Genomic DNA, 22,226 nt, shown 5'->3' on the forward strand with positions numbered 1-22,226 from the left:
AGTTTCGGAAGTTTTAGCCACAGCAATGAAAGAAGAAAAGGAAATAAAAGGAATCCAAATCGGAAAAGAAGAAGTAAAGCTGTCACTGTTTGCAGATGACATGATACTATACATGAAGAATCCTAAAGATGCTACCAGAAAACTACTAGAGCTAATCAATGAATTTGGTAAAGTAGCAGGATACAAAATTAATGCACATAAATCTCTGGCATTCCTATACACTAATGATGAAAAATCTGAAAGGGAAATCAAGAAAACACTCCCATTTCCCATTGCAACAAAAAGAATAAAATATCTAGGAATAAACCTACCTTAGGAGACAAGAGACCTGTATGCAGAAAATTATAAGACACTGATGAAAGAAATTAAGGATGATACAAATAGATGGAGAGTTATACCATGTTGTTGGATACGAAGAATCAACATTGTGAAAATGACTCTAGTACCCAAAGCAATCTACAGATTCAATGCAATACCTATCAAACTACCACTGGCATTTTTCACAGAACTGGAACAAAAAATTTCACCATTTGTATGGAAACACAAAAGATCCCAAATAACCAAAGCAATCTTGAGAATGAAAAACGGAGCTGGAGGAATCAGGCTCCCTGAATTCAGACTATACTACAAAGCTACAGTAATCAAGACAGTATGGTACTGGCACAAAAACAGAAATATAGATCAATGGAACAGGATAGAAAGCCCAGAGATAAACCCACGCACATATGGTCACCTTATCTTTGATAAAGGAGGCAGGAATGTACAGTGGAGAAAGGACAGCCTCTTCAATAAGTGGTGCTGGGAAAACTGGTCAGGTACATGTAAAAGTATGAGATTAGATCACTCCCTAACACCATACACAAAAATAAGCTCCAAATGGATTAAAGACCTAAATGTAAGGCCAGAAACTATCAAACTCTTAGAGGAAAACATAGGCAGAACACTCTATGACATAAATCACAGCAAGAGCCTTTTTGACCCACCTCCTAGAGAAATGGAAATAAAAACAAAAAGAAACAAATGGGACCTAATGAAACTTCAAAGCTTTTGCACAGCAAAGGAAACCATAAACAAGACCAAAAGACAACCCTCAGAATGGGAGGAAATATTTGCAAATGAAACAACTGACAAAGGATTAATCTCCAAAATTTACAAGCAGCTCATGCAGCTCAATAACAAAAAAACAAACAACCCAATCCAAAAATGGGCAGAAGACCTAAATAGACATTTCTCCAAAGAAGATATACAGACTGCCAACAAACACATGAAAGAATGCTCAACATCACTAATCATTAGAGAAATGCAAATCAAAACTACAATGAGATATCATCTCACACCTGTCAGAATGGCCATCATCAAAAAATCTACAAACAATAAATGTTGGAGAGGGTGTGAAGAAAAGGGAACACTCTTGCACTGCTGGTGGGAATGTGAATTGGTACAGCCACTGTGGAGAACAGTATGGAGGTTCCTTAAAAATCTACAAATAGAACTACCATACGACCCAGCAATCCCACTACTGGGCATATACCCTGAGAAAACCATAACTCAAAAAGAGTCATGTGGGCTTCCCTGGTGGCGCAGTGGTTGAGAGTCCGCCTGCTGATGCAGGGAATACGGGTTCATGCCCTGGTCCGGGAAGATCCCACATGCCGCAGAGCGGCTGGGCCCGTGAGCCATGGCCGCTGAGCCTGCGCGTCCGGAGCCTGTGCTCCGCAACCGGAGAGGCCACAACAGTGAGAGGCCCGTGTACGGCAAAAATAAAAAAAAAAAGAGTCATGTATCAAAATGTTCATTGCAGCTCTATTTACAATAGCCAGGAGATGGAAACAACCTAAGTGTCCCTCATTGGATGAATGGATAAAGAAGATGTGGCACATATATATAATGGAATATTACTCAGCCATAAAACGAAATGAAATTGAGCTATTTGTAATGAGATGGATGGACCTAGAGTCTGTCATACAGAGTGAAGTCAGAAAGAGAAAGGCAAATACCATATGCTAACACATATATATGGAATTTAAGAAAAAAAAAATGTCATGAAGAACCTAGGCGTAATACAGGAATAAAGACACAGACCTACTAGAGAATGGACTTGAGGACATGGGGAGGGGGAAGGGTAAGCTGTGACAAAGTGAGAGAGTGACATGGACATATATACACTACCAAACGTAAAACAGATAGCTAGTGCGAAGCAGCCGCATAGCAAAGGGAGATCAGCTCGGTGCTTTGTGACCACACAGAGGGGTGGGATAGGGAGGGTGGGTGGGAGGGAGAGAGAGGGAAGAGATATGGGAACATATGTATAGGTATAACTGATTCACTTTGTTGTAAAGCAATTATACTCCAATAAAGATGTAAAAAAAAAAAAGAAGAAAATGGAATCAAGGAATTTGCTTTAACTTTAATAATGGCTATTACAATCTCCTCACTACATTAGGGGATGCACCCCAGCCCCCAGCCCAGCCCAGCCCCTTTTTTCTCCTTTAACTCACCTTAGCATTGGCAGTATCAAAAATAGTTTCAATGAGTAAGATATCAACCCCACCATCCAGAAGCCCTTTGGCCTGCTCTTTGTATGCTTCAACGAGTTCATCAAATGCTGCAAAAAGCAAACCACACCCAGGACATTAGTCATGGACATCCTCTGAAAGCCCAGGACATGCTGAGTTCAGGTCTGGTGCCACCTGAACTGACCACTGCTGGTTTATAATACATAATTTAAGGGCAACACCACCTTTTGTAAGAAACATGGCAGTGATGCAAGTTAAACCAGCAAATTGAACACAGATGCTCCTAAGCACTTAGCACACGGGCTCACTTCCCATGTGTGAGCCGAGAATGAGTGGCTGGGTGGAAAGGTGTTTGATTTCTTGAGCCCTGGCTCTTACTTTTAAGATCTTTAATATAGATCTTTCCAGGGATGGTGTTAATCAATTCAGGGATGAGTGTGAGGAACAACAGGAGAAACGTGTCACACTGATCTGGATACAACACCGGTTGCATCACATTCTCTCACACACTCTAAGGTAAAAGTCTGCAGTCCTGTAGATTTTGCTCCTGCCCTCTGACACCAACTCTGTCAGAGAAGAAACCTGCCTGGGGGGCAATTTCACTCTCAAACACAAAAGTGTCTAATCACTCCTAGATAAAATTTTTGTTAGAAATGTCTACTTCCATCTGAGAGGTCACCCCTCTCCCCATTTGATCTCTCACCCAAGAAAGAAAAGATGCTCATATATTCAATAGAGAAGCCTACTTCATCCTATTCAGCACAAGAGACAGGAAACGTTAGCTCCTCACTGCCACACGTCAGCCCAGAATGAGCAACCCCCGGTGGAAAGTGTGGTATCTGTCACCAAAACCTACAATCCACACTTGCCTGAACTTGCCTTCTACACAGAACTCATTACCACGCGTAGCATCATTACTATTCTGCTCTAATCATTCAATACTTTTTGTTTTTTTTGTAGTCTGATGCTTAAGAAATTGCCCTAGATTTCTAGACTTTTCATACACTCTCAATGCAAGTATGCTTACAGATGGTGGTTTACAACGTTTACAATGCTAGCATGCATATATAGCTTAGACTGTTTTCTGATAAATAAAGTGGGAGTCTAGTGGGTTATCCTATAACTGACCAAGGCCTGGTATCTATATTTGCTCAACTTCTCAGTTTAAAGTTTTATTTTGATTGGTTTCATTTCCGCAGCTCATAAAGAAGCCCAAACACAACAACATGCACCTTTGAAAGCAGGCTCAAAATGAGTAATACTAATACTATGACTAATACTAGCTCACTTTTTATCTTAATGTCTACTACATTCCAGGGACTGCTGTAAGCCCTTAAGTCACAATAATCCTTAAGTAGATGCTGGTATTGGCCCCATTTTACAGATTTATAGATTACTGAAACACAGAGGTACTTGCCCAAGGTCAATGATTATATCTCATACTCACTGATGTTCCTGTAATCTGGTCTTTCCACAGATGGGGACACAGAGAGTGTCTTGTTAGTTGGACCCAGAGCTCCTGCCACATACCTCTTAATTCCTTTAGGAAAAGAAAAACAAGTGTGAAATCTCTAAACAGCTCATAAGTTAATACGCTATCAGATTTCCCCTAGAACACAGGTATACAATCCTTTGTCCGTAACTCTGAAATCCAAAAAGCACAAAAGCCCCACTTTTTTCCTTAATTCATTTGACAACAAAACTTGACCTCTCCTAAACTACAAGAGGCTATTTATAGTCTTTACCTCACTTAGTGGACGATTCATAGATTTTACTGCAAACAGATGTTTGATTATGAGGCTGTCCTGGATCCCACTGAGGAAATTATGAAATATAAAGTATGTGCACATGTTACCGCCAAGCCAAAAACTCTGAATTCTCACACATGTGGCTTCAAAGAATTTCAGTTAGCAATCCTTTCCTATCACCATAGCTATGCTTGAACAAATGGTCTCTCTCCCTAATCTTAAGAAAACCCTGAAGGTCGTGAACATAGGTTTTGCAAAAGTTCTTCACAGTAGCATTGATCTTGAAATGCTCTCCACTGCTGTACTACAGGGCCTTTGCTGGGGGAAAATATTAAATCACGATTAACAATTATGAAGCCTGAAATTCAAGTATGAAGCAGATCAAATCTCACATTAAAACTCTTTCATGAATGTTTTAATAAGCTTTCCTCTAGGCTAGAGTCTAGGTGCTTCTAAAGGAGCCAGAGATACTGTGTTTCTTACATATGGGAACACAGGGCAGGGCCGCAGTGCTCATCACCTTTGGTGGTTTTAACCAGGTGGTTATGCTTTACCATCTAACTGGAGCAAACTACCCACTAGCTGATAGCCCAGCCTTTGAACAGCTTACAAGCCCCGATATTCTTTATCTTCCCCAAAGCTGAACAATAACATGGGTGTAAGAAAAACGTCCTTGTCTTTCCCTGCTTTAGCTGGTTTGATAGCCTCTGACCTGTGACTTTCTTGGGGCAACAGTCTATGCCCTTCTGATTTCAACATTATCTCTCAGAAACGGAGCTCCTATAAATTGCTTCAGTCTTCATCAGTATGCTGTGTCTAACTTCCCAACAATTTTGCTTTACATCTTCCCTGTTGGCAATAATTTCACGTTTCCAAATCTTAAGGGGCAGGTATTTCTTCCATTCCTTTCCCACCCTCAAAGCCTGCCCTGCAGCTGGTGCCCAAGTGTTCTTATGGCAGCCAGCCAGGAGGCTAGTTACTTCAGGGAGGCACTTTTCAAATCCCAGTAAGACTGATTCTCATGCCACTCTCTTTGTGTGGTACACAGTGCCTTCAAAGACACTAGTGGTATGAAGTAGAAGATGCTCAAAAGACAATCTTTCTTTACCTAAATAAGGCAAAATCACAGGGGTGAGGGAAGCTTTCAAGCGAGAAGATCAAATGTCTTAATGATCACCAATGTAACCAAAACAGCTGTGCCTCAATAACCAAAAGACGTACTTCCAAAGGGAGACAAATCATTTTAGCTGTAAATGTACAAGGAAGTCACAGTTCTACCTACAAAGTTAGGATAAAACACCCAGTAGAGTAAACAGCGTAAACCCTGAGCCCAAGGCCCAAGGAAACAGAGTCAATTCAGAGGGACACTGAATGCTTGACTATGAAACTGCAGAGAAGTAACCTACAAACAAGTACGTGATGGTGTCTGCAGTGCTGCTGTAGGCCAACTGTCGCGAAAGGAAAAGGGGCAATAAGGACAGTATATTATAGCTGAGGATGTCAAAGGAAACATCTTTGTAAAAAAAAAAAAACAAAAAAGGAGAAAACTGTTCCTTACCTGTCTGGAGAGTTATCTCCTCAGCTGCTTTTCTGGCCACTCCCGCAGAGCACTTGTTCATCCTGTAGGCCTAACACATCAACTGCAAATGTTAGTTTGTCCTTCTTTCCCTCCATAAAATAAGGAATTCATGACCTTCTAAAACACAGTTTTATTCAGTAAGGAAAGGTGGAGTGAATTAGTTTGAGGTCTGAATGAAATCTTAGTCAAAAAGGCCTACCAGCGGCCCCAGCCTTGAGGGCAACAGGAAAGGCAAGAGTCTTTGGGAACTGCTTTTACGGTCTTCCACAGAACCATGAGCCAGCTGGCAAAAAGGGCAATCTCCGGACGTCTGGCATGTCAGAATAAGCTGATGTAGTGAAATATTCTGAGTTAGAAAAAAGCATAGTAATGGAAAAAGCAGGGGCTTCAGAGACAGAAGACCTGGGTTCTAAAACCAGCTCTGTCACTACCTGCCAGGGTGGTTCCCTTAGGAACTCCTCCAGGTCCTGGCTTCCTACGCCGTACAATGGTGGGAATCAGTGGGTCTCAAGTTTTTGTAGATTATGAAACTCTTGGGAATTTGGAGAAGGGCCACGAACCCTCTCACTAGGAAATAAAGCAAGCATGCAGAAACATACAAAGTAGTGCCAGCAAGTTTTACCGAAAAACACTCAAGCCCATTCATTTACGTATTGTCTGTTGCTGCTTTTGCACTATAATGCTAGCGTTGAGTAGTTGCAAAAGAGACAGTACTAGCCAACAAAGCTTAAAATATTTACTGTCTGGCCCTTAACGGAAAATGTTTGCCAACTCCTGCCCTCAAATAATTCCCTTGATAACCCACAAGGCAAGTGATTTCACAAAGCCCCATCACCATAAGGGAAAACAGTGTCAGAGGACTCAGAACTATGTGCATGAACACAGAGGCAAGTTCTGGAAAAATCTCACCCAGAAATGGGGACCTCAGCATCTACCATATATTTTCATCATTAACCATTTACAAAACTTGAATATGGAAGCATCCTGTTGACTAAAAAGAAATGAAATCCTTTACCCCACACCCACTAGGATGCTTACTATCAGGAAAAAACAAAACCAAAACAAATGCTGGCAAAGATGTGTAAAAACTGGAAACCTTGTACACTATTGGTGGGTATACAAAATGATGCAGCCACTGTGGAAAACAGTATGGTGGTTTCGCCAAAAATTAAACATTGAATTAGTGTATAATTCGGCAACTCTACTTCTGGTTATGTATAGATACTCAAAGGAAATGAAAGCAGGGATGAAGAACAGATTATCTGTACACCATGCTCATGGTAACATTGTTCACAGGAGCCAAAAGGTGGAATCAGCCCATGTCCCTCAGCGGATGAATGAATAAACAAAATGTGGCATATCCATACGGTGGAATATTATTCAACCTCGAAAGAGTACGATATTCTGATACATGCTACATCATCAGTGAACCTTAGGGACATTAAACTAAGTGAAACAAGATAAGTCACAAAAGGACAAAAACTGTATGATCCACTCAGATAAGGTAGCTAGGGGAGTTAAATTCACAGAGACAGAAAGTAGAATGGTGGTTTCTAAGGGCTGAGGTGGAAGGGAAAATTGGGAATTATTGTTTAATGGGTACAGAGTCTAAGTTCTACAAGGTGAAAAGAGTTCCACGGACAGATGGTGGTAACGGTAGCACAACAATGTGAATGTACTTAATGACACTGAACTGTACACTTAACATTGGTTAAAATAGTAAATTTTATGTTACATGTATTTTTCCACAATTTTTTAAAGAAAGGAAACCAAATCTGGCCCCCAACTTAAAAAGGCTTCACAGAACTGTGCACATGGCCAATCATTATGCTTTTATTCAAGTCACTGCATAATGAGTATCGTTTTTATTTGATTATTACTTGCCCATAAAGAAAGCAGCTGGAAAATGAATGGGCTGTTGTGTGTATAAGCAGAAGCGATTCTAACCATTTTCCCCATCTGACCACAAATAATAGATAACTAGGCATTAGCTTGACTCTGCAGCTTTGGCTGGTTTTCTCACTAGCAATTACCAATGCAGCAAACGCTCATGAATATCTTAGATACAAGGAAAAATGAAATCCTTACCAAGTGTTCGAGGCCATAGTCAGCTTGGGCAATAGCAGTGCTGCTAAAAGTATTTGTTTCAATGATATCTGCCCCAGCCAGCAAGTAATCCTGCCACATGAGAAAGTAATGTCAATGCTATGAATTTTAGAATCCCTGTCCCCCAACAATAAACTAGTCTTTTCCTCACCAAGGCCACCAAACATCTTTTGACCACTTACTAAGTGCAAGGCACTGTACTAGATAGAGGCTGGGGATGCAAAAAGACCTAAGGATTTCACAGAAAGGCCTGTGATACGAACAAATAAACACAGAACTTGAATTCAGACAAAGTTCACTTGCGGTGTGAATTGAGTCAAGTTCTTTAAACTCTGAGTTTCAGTTTCCTCATTTGAAAATAGTATAACCCTAACCCTACTTCACCGGGTGGCCAGATGATGGTACAGATCACACACCAAGCTTCTGGCACACGATGGCCAAGGAACATTCCTTCTGTTCCTTTGCCAGCTCTCTGCTTCAGCACAGTGAGAACCCCGCTGAGAAGGGCACTATCTCTGCAGTCTTGATTCTGACCACCGTTGTTTCAGTGCACAGCTCCTGGTCCCTCTGAGCCACATCTGCACCCTTACGAAACCCTGAGGACCTCGGTGCCCTCCGGTTCTCCCTGTTTGAAACATTTCTGCCTTGTTTCACTCTTTGGATACCATCTCAACCTCAATCCGATGAAAATTCTGGAATCTCTTGATTTTCCAATAGTGAGTAAGCCCAACCCCACCTAAGCAGATGGACACTGTTTGCAGAAGAGCTGGGAAATGAAAACCAAGATTCACACATTTATAATAAGTCACAAACATCCCAACTATCTATCACTAGGGAAATGACTAAATAAACTATAATATGTCCATTTTATTACATGCTATGGGGCAGCTAAAAAACAGTGTGCACATATATGTACATACACTAACACGGAAAATCTCCAGAAGTATTGAGTAGAAAAACAAAATTGACTGATATGTAAACCATGACACCATTAAGTTTAAAACATACATACACACAAATTGTACTGAGTTTTCTACAGATATCTATATGTATACATGTACATACATAATATATACATATACATAAATGCATAACAAATGATCTGGAAAGACATACATCAACTAGTATAAGTGGTTATCTCTGGGAAAAAAATAGAAATTTGGAGTAGTGGTAAAAAGGGAATTTATTCTTATCTATGGGTTCTGTTTTATAAGAACAAATTAAAATTCAGTTTTTCAACAAAGAGCAAGAAAAACTGAAAACAACCTTAATGCCTAAGAATAAGGTTAGTTAAGTAAATGATGGTATATATGTAGAATAGATTATTATAAAGTTATTAAAACCATGTCTCAGGATATTTAAGGCTCATGGTATTAAGTAAAAAATGCAAATTATAAAATAGTATGAAGCAATAATAATCCCAATTTAATTTTAAAAATCCAAACACAGAAAACTAGACTGAAATATAAATTAAAATATGTGAATGGCAATTATGTCTTGGTATCCATATCACAGGTGGTTTTAATTTTCTCCTTTATGCTTTCTATAGCATCTAGCTAGACATTTTATTTTTGTAACGATGAACACATATTGTCTTTATAATTAGGGAAAAAATATTTCTAAATTCCTAGTTATTATTTTCTCCAATTGTGTGTAGATTTAAAATTTTAAATAATATAAAGTTTAAAAGGTGTTTCTTCTAGCTCTTCACCCTTTCTCTCCACCTTTTTTCCCAGAACAATATCCCACTCATGAGCCCCGGATATGACACCCCTGAGATTCTAAGCCTATTCTCACCAATTTAAAACACGTGTGATAAGGGCAAGCTACTTAATTTCTCCTCAGTTTTCCCATGAATCAATAGAAAGCTGTCAAGATTAAAGGAGGTCATTAATGACAGCAAGGCCACAGGCTACCAACAGGTGTTTTAAATATTGGTTCCTGTTGGTCTCAGCCTATCAACAGTGATGGGGCTAGGGATGCCTGATGCACTCACATAGGCCCTTACCGCCTGTGCTGAGCCAGGACCGAGCCAATGCCACAGCTACAGTGGCGCTACTGGTTCTTATTATGATTGCAAGACTCACCTCAGCAACAACCATCAGGGAACTTTTGGAAAAAATCAAGGTTTATTACTCACAGGCATGCCCGGGCCATACAGTGAGGTAGCTGGGGGAAGGCGGGGGTTGGGCAGGAATGACCGAGAAAACAGGGGGTTCTGCCTTTATTGGGGTCAATGCAGGGGTGCCTAGGGTTTTGTGGGTTCACTCTTTATTGGAGAACTTAAAACCTAAGAGCAGAAATTAGGGCTCAGGAAGGAAAAAGCAGGGTAATTCATCGAGGTTATGAAAATTCCCTTTCTAAAAAGGGTATTTCATGGCTGGGAGAAGCCTGGTTCCTGGTCTGGCTGTTTAGCTAGCAGATGTGTCACACAACTGGCAGGGTGTTAATTGACATGGATGCCTCTGAAACGATGCCTCCGCAACCAAAAGCTTAATGTCAGGCACTTACATTACAATCAAAAAAGCTTAGTGTCAGACACTTGCACTTCAAATAGGACCTGGCCATTCCATTAAAATTAAGTATCAGGGGATCAGCTCTATGGTCAGTAACTCCACTAGAAATAACTAAGTGTGAAAATAACCCAGTCTTTTTCCCTTCCTCATCCATGAACACGACACGGTCTCTACATCCAGAGAATTCCAGCTAGTCAATATTCCCCCACGAATGGGACAGCTAGGTTACACCTTATGGTATTTACAGTCATTTTTGCTTCATGTCCCTATCTTGGGAAACTTGCTGTTCTATCTACATGCCTATCTAACTCACAGGACAAAGATTCGTTCCCTCAAAAAACATTTACTGGGACTTCCCTGGTGGCGCAGTGGTTAAGAATCCACCTGCCAATGCAGGGGACAAAGGTTTGAGCCCTGGTCCGGAAGATCCCACATGCCGCGGAGCAACTAAGCCCGTGTGCCACAGCTACGGAGCCTGCGCTCTAGAGCCTGCGAGCCACAACTACTGAGCCCGAGCCACAACTACTGAAGCCTGCGCTCCTAGAGCCCGTGCTCCACAGCCAGAGAAGCCACCGCAATGAGAAGCCCGTGCATCACAACGAAGAGTAGCCCCTGCTTGCTGCAACTAGTGAAAGCCTCCGTGCAGCAACAAAGACCCAAAGCAGCCAAAAATAAATAAATAAATAAAATTTATTTTAAAAAAAATTTACTGACTTACTACGTGCAAGATACTGTTTTAGGCAGTAGGGATTCAGTAGTGAAAAGCAGGCCCAAATTCCTGCCCTCAGGAAGCTCATACTCTAGTGATAATCCACTTGAATGAGGACAAAGCCACACATCATGGGCTGGCCTGGGTGTCCGGGGTTGGGGGAGGGTGGTGATTTTACCAACTGCATAATAAGAACTGATGTTTGTAACCACGCCAAGCAATTCATACCCATGATGGCATTCCCAGTCCACAATATACTGGAATTTTATAATGCAATTTGACTACATAGTCTCAGGCCTCGCAGAAAAACTCGTAGAACCAAAACTCTTCAAGGACCAATTTAAAATCTTCCAGCAACTACAATTTCCATCATGACCAAAGGAAAGGCATTCCTAGTTCTTCTCCAAATGAAAACCGTTCTGCATCTTATCTAGAACAAAGTCTTGACCACCCAAGAGAAGGGTCCTTTCCACCCTCAATGAATCATTTAATCACTGATTCATTTGAGTTTCTTTTTCTCTAAGAAGAGTCTGAAAGGCAACAAAAGCAAAAAATAAATAAGTGGGACTACATCAAACTAAAAAGCATCTGCATAGCAAAGGAAGCCATCAACAAAATGAAAAGGCAACCTACTGAATGGGAGAAAATATTTGCAAATCATGTGTCTGATAAGGATATCCAAAATAGACAAAGAACTCATACAACACAGTAGCAAAAAACAATCCAAACAATCCAATTCAAAAATGGGCAGAAGACAGGACTTCCCCGGCAGTCCAGTGGTTAAGACACCACACTTCCACTGCAGGGGGTGCAGGTTCGATCCCTGCTCAGGGAACTAAGATCCTACATGCCTCGCAGAACGGCCAAAAAAAACAAAATGGGCAGATCTGAATAGACATTTTTCCAAAGAAGACATACAGATGGCCAACAGGTACATGAAAAGATGCTCAACATCACTAATCATCAGGGAAAATGCAAATTAAAACCACACGATATCACCTCTCACCTATCAGAATGCCTGTTATCAAAAAGATAAGAAATAACAAGTGTTGGTGGGGAGGTGGAGAAAAGGGAATCCTCTCGCACTGTTGGCAGGAATGTAAATTTGTGCAGCCACTATGGGAAACAGAATGCACGTTCCTCAAAAAATTAAAAATAGAACTACTATATGATCCAGCAATTCTATTTCTGGGTAATATCCAAAGAAAACAAAAACACTAACTCAGAAAGATAGATGCACCCCCACGTTCACTGCAGCATTATTTACAGTTGCCAACATATGGAGACAATCTAAGTGTCCACTGATGGCTGAATAAAGAAAATGTTATATGTATATGCAATGGAATATAACTGAGCTATAAAAAAGAAGGAAGGTGGTTGCCAGAGGTGGAGGGTGGAGGGGAGGGGAAATGGATGAAGGGGTCAAAAGGTACAAACTTCCAGTTATAAAATAAATAAGTCATGGGGATGTAATGTACAACATGGTGACTATGTTGAATACTACTGTATTGTATATTTGAAAGTTGCTAAGAAAGTAGATCTTAAAAATCCTCATCACAAGGAAAAAAAATTGCAACTGTGTAGGGTAACAGATGTTAGCTAGACTTACTATGGTGACCGTTTCACAATATATACAAATTTCAAATCATGACATTGTACACCTGAAACCAATGTTATGTTCTTTGTCAATTATGCCTCAATTTTTTTAAAAAAAGTCTGAAACACCTATAACAATGCCCTTCTCCAAAAGATAAGACTTTCTCACTTCCCTGGTAAATATGTTTGTCCTTCAAATTGAATGCAGACCAGAAAAACAGATTAAATCACCTTATTATCTCTTCTAGTCATAATCCTATGAAATTCCCATGATAACCTATGAAACAATTTAGTCCTACACTTATTTTTAAATTTTAAAAGTCTAGCAATACTCAGTTACTTGCTTCTGATATCTTTATGTTGGCTAGCCATTTTTATTAATTTATTTATTTTTTGGTCATGCCACACAGCTTGCAGGATCTTAGTTCCCTGACCAAGGCTAGTCATTTTTATTAAAGACAGGAAAATGGCATGAAAGAACACGGGTTTTCAAGTCAGTAAACCTCTGTAACGTCAGGCAAGTTATTTAAACTCTGAGGTGCTCAGTTTCCAAATCTACAAAATGAGAGTAACAACTACCTTTCAGTTTTACTTCATCAGGGCTGTTGTGGTGACTTAAATAAGTTAGTGTAGGTAAAAACCCTAATTTGTCCAGGATTTTATGGTTTTTCACTGTCGTTGAAATGCCTCAAAGGCAGAAAACCTGCCCTCCTCATTTCCTTATCTTGAATGCTCAACACGACTTTTATATGGTGCCCAAAATCTGCTTTCTGAATAAGCCACCTCTGTCTGAACACATCACCCCTTTCTTCTCTCTCCCCCAGAGCACTTGGCCCAGTGGTCTGCCCTCAGGACACCAAAGGCCTTTCGGAATGACAGGATGAAAATATAAGAACCTGGGGATGCTTTACCTTATGGATTTGGTAAATGACATCGGGCTGAGTTATACTTAAAATATCATTGTTGCCTTTCAGGGGCCTGGCGTGATCTTTAAATTCTTGTCCTCGGAAGTCGTCTTCACTCAGCTTGTGCCGCTGGATCATGGTCCCCATCCCTCCATCAAGCACCATAATCCTCTCCCGAAGGATGGCGTCAATCTCATCCTGCAGGGTCTTCTTCATTCCTGCTTTAAAGAAAGTGAAAATCTGACTTTACAAAATGAAAAGGGGAAAACGTGTGTGGAGAGGGAGTGTAGACTAAATTATACTAATTCACAACAGGGAGTAAATGGGGCTCATAAAACATGTGCTTGTAACCTTGAGGCATTTGAAAAATGCTGCCCCAGAATGTTTAAATAACAATGCTTAATGAAATAGGACACTGTACACAGCACAGAATCACTGGTAAAGCACGACACCAAGGTTAAAGTAGGCTCCAGTTGTTCCTGTTTCGAAGATGAGCAAAACAGGCAGCAAAGAGCCCAGTGTTAACAAGGCCAGGCCACCTGCCGGAGAACATCTTTAGGGCTCTCTGTTGGTTCTGTGCATGTGTCCCCTCAATAAGGAGATTTAGCTTGATAATTGAAAGCCTTCAATAATTCCAAACTGCCATTTAGACTGTTAACTTTGACGGTCTCTCCCACCTACTGCCAGAACTCATGTAGCCTACACACAGGGTTTTCCTCACCCCTGCTCCACCTCCAGACCGATGGCTGCTTAACACCCTGGAGCTTCTCAACTCTCCTGTGCCCTTGACTTCTCCTAATTCCCGGTCCTCAAAAGCCCCAAGGTCTACTCCTTCCAATCCTACTTTATGGTCTCCAGGAACTACTGGAAAGCCACAAAACCATGCTGTTCGGAGTCACTGAAAATTCCTAACATGGAGCCTCTTGTTTGGTTCACCTTTTCTCGGCGCTCTCAACACTTCCCACACCTGCTGTCCCAAACCTCTGCTTGCTTTTGGCACCAAATCCTTCTCATCCTTTTCACTCACAGGTGATTTCACCTAATCCTGTACAAAAGAGTCTTCTTTGGGGAGCGCCTCAAATTCACCCCCCTCCACCTCAAAATCCTCTTGCAGCTTGGCTCCCTCTGCACCTAAAGAAGAGCACTTGACCAGCTCCACCCACACCTCCCACTGCTCCTCCCTTCCAACTCCGCCCCCCACCCCCCCACCCCCACCAACCCCGGGCAGCTCTAGCTCAACCTGTCTTCTCGCTGTGGCTTCCTCCTCTGCCTCTCTACCGCAATTACTCTCCAAAGGCACCCACGACCTTCGAATTCTCAAACACCGGCTCCAATCTTAGACCCAGATTTCAAGGTGTCCACCTGTGACGGCCCCCTAGAATACCCACCTGCCCCTCAATCTATTATCCAAATCCAAACCTGCCAAATTTCCCGTCTGATCTCCCTGTTTCTGTGAATGGCACCACCCTTCCCAGAAGCCTGACCTGACAACCTCAGTGTCAACTGACTCATCACTCGCCCTGATAACCAGCATCTACTCAGATCTCAAGCCCTATAGATCTGGCATCCAAAATGCCATTCATGGACTTCCCTGGTGGTCCAGTGGTTAAGACTCCGCACTTCCACTACAGAAAGGGGGCATGGGTTTGATCCCTGGTTGGGGAACTAAGATTCCACATGCCAAGTGGCATGGCCAAAAGAACCCCCAAAAACCAAAAAAGCATTCACATTGGGCCCACCTTCCAGCCCCAGTGCCACCCTTTCTTCAAGCCCTTACTACACATCCCAGCCATCACAGATCCTCTCTGAGCTTCAGTTTGCATCCATGAAAACTGAGAATAACAATACCTGCTCATCCTACCTCATGGAGTTGTCTTACGGGTTAAATGGGATCAGATATGAAGATGCTTTGTAAAAAATCAAGTGTCCTACAAAGACAAGAGATTGCGACCACCGGGGTGACTGTACCTGGTCACCCTACATTCCAACCCATCCTATGCACCACGACCAGATTCATCTTCCTAAAGTACAAGTTTAAACCAGCTGCTTCCCTTGCTCAAAAACCTTCACCAATCCCTTACTGCCGGGCTTCCTTGGTGGCACAGTGGTTGAGAGTCCACCTGCCGATGCAGGGGACACGGGTTCGTGCCCCAGTCCGGGAAGATCCCACATGCCGCAGAGCGGCTGGGCCCGTGAGCCATGGCCACTGAGCCTGTGCGTCCGGAGCCTGTGCTCCACAACCAGAGAGGTCACAACAGTGAGAGGCCCGTGCACCGCAAAAAAAAAAAAAAAAAAAAAAAACTCCCTTAGTGCCCACCAAAGTTACAAGTTATTCACCACAAATCACAATGACACCCACCTCTGCTGTCAACATGGCCTTCTGTGCTCCCTAAAAGAGGAACAAAGCTGGAATAAAATGCAGCTGGCTCTAAGCTATTTGAGCCTCTTGGAGGAGAAGACTGTGACTACACCAACTGATCGCTGTCCCTAGCAATACCAAGGACAGTACCTGGCACCTAAGTGTTCAGTAACTCTTTCCTTAATTGAGACAGCAAAAAAGTGAGGAAAGATGAGAAAGAAGCGAAGGTCATCTAAAACCCAAACCAGTAATGTATGAAGATTTGTAAGCTGGCATTGGGTGCAAATTTACAAGCCAGCGCTGTCTTACTGTCCAGAGTCTTAGGTACTCAATACAGAAACAGGAGCTAAATGATGGCTACAGAGCTATTTTGACTGAGTTACTCCTAATAGGCTTCAGAAAGGTTGCTCTAGCAACCTGCAAGGCAAATTTGCCAATATCTGGTTTCTTTCCCAAAGGACATTATGCTTATTTCAGGGTTTACTATTCCTTTCCAAAACCAACTCACTGGCTAATTCTGTTTATTGAACTGACAGGTGAAAGAAAACTCTTCCTGAAAAAGGAACAAAGTTAAGATCCAATGATCTGACCAGTAATACTTCAGGTACCAAAGGAAAAAAATCACTTCCTGGGAATGTGAAGAAAAGCAGGGCTTATTGAGACATGTGTAAGAGAAAGATTGGTAGGCAATCCGGCAGTGGTCCAGTCATTTCCAGCTAAAGTCAAAAAGGCAATTCAGGTGTGGCATTAATTTGGACACCCCATGATGTGGTTGTCCTATCAGCTAATAAGCACCCAGAATTTGACATGATTAAGTTAATGGTGACGACAAAAAAAGCCAAGAAATTGGGGTTTTAGTCCTCACTCTCATAAGTAGCTATGGGGTTTTGGACAAGATATGCCCCGCCTTTATCACAGAAAGTGTGATAAGAGAATGAAACAATGTGTTTGAAAGCAAATTTCAGATGTTAACAGCTGGGACTCTCAAATTACACAAGTCATGAAATGAGACATATATCCTTCACATAAACAGCCCGTAAATGTTAATGACTCTTACTATGTCATTATTATTGCATAGCTGATAAAAAGTGGAGCTGGGCTTGAAACTCTAAAGGTTGCTTTCTATATACTACAGTGTCCAGCAGACCATGGAAAAGCATCACATAAGCCTGAAGCTATCAGCTCTGTTCATCTTGGGGCAGGAAGCAGGGATGGCATGTTTACAGGTTTGGAAATGAACATGAATGTGGCAGAGGGAAGACAATACTCGGTGAAAACTTTTAAATGGAGATCCTTTCAGATGGGGAATAAGAAGAGAGAAGATTAAAAACTTTAACCTATATGCTCAACTGAGTTCCTTTTTTCTTAAAAGAATGCAGCTACAATCCACCCTGAAATAAGAGCATGTGAGCTTAAGTAGCTGTGACTGAATCACCCAACTGTGGGCGCACAGGGTGTGGACATGGTGGGGGGGGGGGAGTAAGTGATGCATCTGAAATTTAAAAAGTATTCAAACCTTCTAGGAAAAAAACCCCAGTCTTTTCCACAATGAAATATGCCTTTGGCATCAGCAAAATAGTCAATCAGTATCATATTATTTACATGTCTTTGTCCTTCTATCTCCTCCACTGACCACGTGCACAGATGCTTAAGGAGACAGGAAGAAGAAAGGAGAAATTAACATAAGGACATAAGAAGTGCCCCACCTCCTCCCATCCTGGTCTAGCTTATCAGTGTTGGTTTGGCTTTTCTCTACTCACTGCAAATCTGACAATGGAGTGCACCTCACTTCTCCCATTTTCATAAGAAGTCTAAGCATTTTTTCATGAGGCCTCCACTGTATTCACTTCTCAAATCAGAAATATAGATTGTTTTCAATCTGTAAGACAGTTCACTATAGGGACTTCCTTGGCCGTCCAGTGGTTAGGACTCTGGGCTTCCACTGCAGGGGGCACAGATTCGATCCCTGATCAGGGAACTAAGATCCCGCATGCCCCGTGGCAAAGCCAGGAAAAAAAAAAGATAGTTCACTATTTACCATAAAACAACCCCATCCCCACACATACAAATTGTGATATCTTGTTAAGAGTCATCACATATGTAAGAGATCAAAGGTTTTTTGTAAACTCTAGAAAAAACATGTGGATTTTTATGAGAAACTTGATAAACTTACTCTGTAACTTATGTGGAAGACTAAAAGTCCAGAAAGAGCTAAGTTAACTTTTAAAAAGTAGGAAGAGATTATTTGGCCTACCAAATACTATGATATACTACAAAACAATATCATAAAATAAGGAAAGTAAAATATAGAATATCTTTATTACTTAGCATAGGGAAAGACTTCCAAAGACTCAAAAAGCTCAACCTATAATGTTAAAAAAAAAAAAAAGGTGAATTTGATTACATAAAAACTAAGAATTTCTGTTAAATGAAAGTCACCACAGACAAAAGTGATGAACAGATTATGAATTGGAGGAAAATTCTGCAATGTCTATAACTGAAAGGGACTGGGAATTCCCTGGCGGTCCAGTGGTTAGGACTCCACGCTTCCACTGCTGGGGGCCCAGGTTCTATTCCTGCTCAGGGAACTAAGCAGGAACTAAGATTCTGCCTCAGGGAACTAAGATTCCACAAGCAGCACAGCACGGCCAAAGAAAACAAAATTAAAAAAAAAAAAAAAGGTGTAAGTGAAAGGGACTAACATCTATAATGTACCAGGAGCTCCTACAAATCAATAAGAAATCAAATAGAAAAATGGGCAAAAGATGTGAATAAGCAAACCAAGAGAAGGAAAAATTGAATAATCAACAAGTATATGAAGAGATGCTCCAACTCATTAACTATCAAAAAGACAGGAATTAAAACAAGACAAAACCAATATATACACAATGGATGGGCAATAATTAGAAGACTGGATAATGCCAAAGAAAATCTGAACTCTTGCTTTTTGGAACATAGACAGATACAGCCATTGTGGAGAGCAGCCTAGCAGGAGTCAGTAAAATTAAGCATGAGGAAAACCCAACAATCTTACTCCTGGTATTTCCCAAACAAAGTCTCCATCGATCCACAGAGAACAAATCAGAGGATGTTTATAGAAGTGGCAAGTTGCAGACAACCTTGGGAAATGGCAAAGTCAAATGTGCATGCTCATGCAGAATACTACTGGGTGGTAGCTGGATCTACCTCTGTGTTGTTCTACTGTATGGACAGAATATTGAGGGAGAAAGTTAGAAATGACTAACTACCAGGTTTATATTTATATGAATTAAAAATACATACAAAGACTAGAGTCTACAAGGAAATGTACAAATACGTGGAAATATGTGAAACAGGAGCAAGAGAATTGTGAACAGAAAATAGAGGCAAACGGGAACACATAATAAAAAAAATATGAGTGGAAATTGTAAGGATTGAACACAAAACTCCTCTGCAACTGAGGTCCTTAAAAATTCAATGCATCTACATTTTCCACATGTTTATTTATCCTTTGGGGGATAACGTAAGATTTACCATAAGAGAAACTAAAAGATCCTCCTCCCATATTTGTTAGCATAAGTGTTCACTGTTCTAATCTTTATGTGTTCCGCAAGACTTTCCAGTAGGGGATTATCTTTCACTGGCTTCTAATCACCATTGCTCCTCCAGAACCTTCTCATAAGAGTAAGTCACCTTAACAATTCTCCTTTCCCTTGGCAGGGTGAGCACTTGTTGAAATGCTGCTCTCCCATAAACAACAAAAACAACAAATCAAACCTCTGGTATTTATCTTTATTCAGTTCATTAGGTCTAGAACATTCTGTACTTTTTTGTGTGTGTGTGGTACGCGGGCTTCTCACTGTTGTGGCCTCTCCCGTGTGGAGCACAGGCTCCGGATGCACAGGTCCAGCAGCCATGGCTCACGGGCCCAGCCGCTCCGCGGCATGTGGGATCTTCCCAGACCGGGACACGAACCCGTGTCCCCTGCATCGGCAGGCGGACTCTCAACCACTGCGCCACCAGGGAAGCCCTAGAACATTCTGTACATTCTGTACATTTTACTCCTGACCAGTCAGGTTCTAAACAGAGCAGATTCTCCCTAACATCTTTCACAGTAGAAGTTTTGCAGGTCCTTCATTTAACTGACTAGTTACAACAGTGTCTCAGAAATACCTTTAAGTTTAACATATATATGTATTATATAGATATGCAGTCCAGAAGAGAGAGTCCTTGTCTAGCAAGCCTAAGAGATCATAGTATTTTTCCCAGTTTGAGAGGACCTAGGCAATGTATTTTATTTGGGTGATTTTTTTTCTACCACTAACGTTTTATTTCCCAGTAATAATACTGTGATTCATAATAAGTGTTCCAAAGAATAAACAAACATGGGTTAACTGGTTAAAACACCAATTAGATGTTGAGGTGGGTAAGTCAGATACTATCACCTTTAAGAACCATCCTGAAGAATGACAAGATGAAGGCATAAACAAATAAACCCCTAATACACAGGATTTTAGGTAATAAATTAGTGTCAGGAACACATTTCCTCTGGGGACAGAATGATCCCATGTAGCTGATTTATTTAGGACTCCCATATCCACTGCACTAACTGGGGAACACACAGAGCAAGGAAAAGAAGTTTTCATTTTCTGCATTGTAAACAAATGATCCCAACACATTCTCAGCAGTTTCCTGACTTTACTATATTAAAGACTATCTTACTGCTGCCCTATAAGTCCCTTGCAAGATACTTCATTTTTGAATCTCTAACTTCTAGGTTGCACCAACTTGCTACACTTTGTAGACATCTCTCTGCTTGTGCAATGTTCCATTTCTGAAATATACTATTTCCGCTTTGATTTTAATAAGACAGGGAAGAATTAGAATCAGGTAACTGGCTGATATCAATTCCCTGGCTCGTTTAGTCATTCTTTCATTAATCACTTAACAACTGAGTTCCAGATAACATAGGTAGCAAGGATGAAACTAAGAAATGTTTAAAAGCTGTAGTTAAACTTTTCTCACAAGAAGTATTTGCTAGCCCACCAGCCTCTTTCCTAAGCGGGTACAACCATGGTCTGAGGTCATGGACATTTAGGCTTAAGGCCTGACCTCGAGATTCAAGAATTCCCAGTTCTTCATTAAAGAACTTCACTAAGACTGGACACCAATAAGTAACTAAGTAAGGGTTTTTAGGAAGTTAAAACCTGATTCTCACCCCAACATACAGGCTGCCCACACAGAGAGAAGCTGCAGAAGTGAGCCTTGGGGTCAGGGAGCTGAGCTAGATTCAAATACTCAACAATTTTCCTTTCATCTGCTGTACAAAGATCACTCAGTATTCAAACTATTCTAAATCTTTAGAGGCATTTTGCTGCTGGATAAGGGAAATCACTTACCTCCTATTTTAATTAAACGGGGAGGGGAGTGCCAGAAGTCATCGGTAAGAGATGTTGTTCAAATAAATAAATGACACCCCTGTGAGAGATACAGGTCTTACTTTATAGCAACAGTGATCAAATGTTTCTCAGTCATAGTTCCACTTGTTTCATGAACAATTCTAACGGTCCCATTTATCAGGACCTTACAATCTAAAGGGTCACTAGCTCACCTCTGAAAAATTTCTGAGTTATGAATTCAGTCTTCACGCTCCTCCCTGAGCTGAGCAGCATCATCTGTCATAGCATTGCTACTGTTCCGTCCTTATTACTGATTCTCTTGTTTCTTCATTTTCTACTTCATACCTCACATGTTTTTATGGGTGTATTTGTCCACAAATTATAATCAGGGACGGCATTAAAGGCCCAGAGCTCATTTTAAAGCTGAAAATATATTCTGTTCTTGTGCTAAACTAGTTTGTTCGTTTTTTTCCCCTCATTGTTGATGCCGGAGCCACCAACATCAAAATCACTCAGGATTATTACTCCACATCCCGACCTACTGTGTACCTGCTAATCTATTTTAACATAGTGATTCTATGCACACTGGAGTTTGCAGCACTACTGCTCTAACCCCGAAGTGTAAAATAAAACTTCAACGCAGTTTTAAATAGTTCTCTGGGCTTCCTTACCTCTCAGCGCCTGAACCTTCTTTGGCTTAGGTGCTCAGTAAACATATGCTGAATGAGAACGTTCAATCATGCAAAACTTCCATAGGGCCCTGCAGGAATACGCTACGTCAAACTGCAAAGTGTAGTTACCTTGACGTTCAGAA

The 22,226-nt window shown here is 41.2% G+C and overlaps 1 protein-coding gene across 3 annotated transcripts in view; it reads right to left on the reverse strand.

Moving 5' to 3' along the window:
• The window catches only part of MTR (5-methyltetrahydrofolate-homocysteine methyltransferase), a 277,305-nt gene that overhangs the window by 254,395 nt on the left and 684 nt on the right, over positions 1–22,226 (reverse strand). For 2 of the 3 annotated variants that reach the window (XM_060035006.1, XM_060035004.1), the window contains exons 2-6: positions 13,682–13,896; positions 7,932–8,021; positions 5,823–5,892; positions 3,964–4,056; positions 2,499–2,605 (exon numbers count right to left, since the gene is read on the reverse strand). In XM_060035006.1, coding sequence (XP_059890989.1) covers positions 2,499–2,605; positions 3,964–4,056; positions 5,823–5,892; positions 7,932–8,021; positions 13,682–13,896 — 575 coding nt within the window. The remainder of the gene's footprint in view (positions 1–2,498; positions 2,606–3,963; positions 4,057–5,822; positions 5,893–7,931; positions 8,022–13,681; positions 13,897–22,226) is intronic. The other variant, XM_060035005.1, reaches the window with a different exon arrangement.

The sequence above is a fragment of the Delphinus delphis genome, chromosome 16, assembly GCF_949987515.2.
Source record: "Delphinus delphis chromosome 16, mDelDel1.2, whole genome shotgun sequence".
NCBI classification, from domain to species: domain Eukaryota; kingdom Metazoa; phylum Chordata; class Mammalia; order Artiodactyla; family Delphinidae; genus Delphinus; species Delphinus delphis.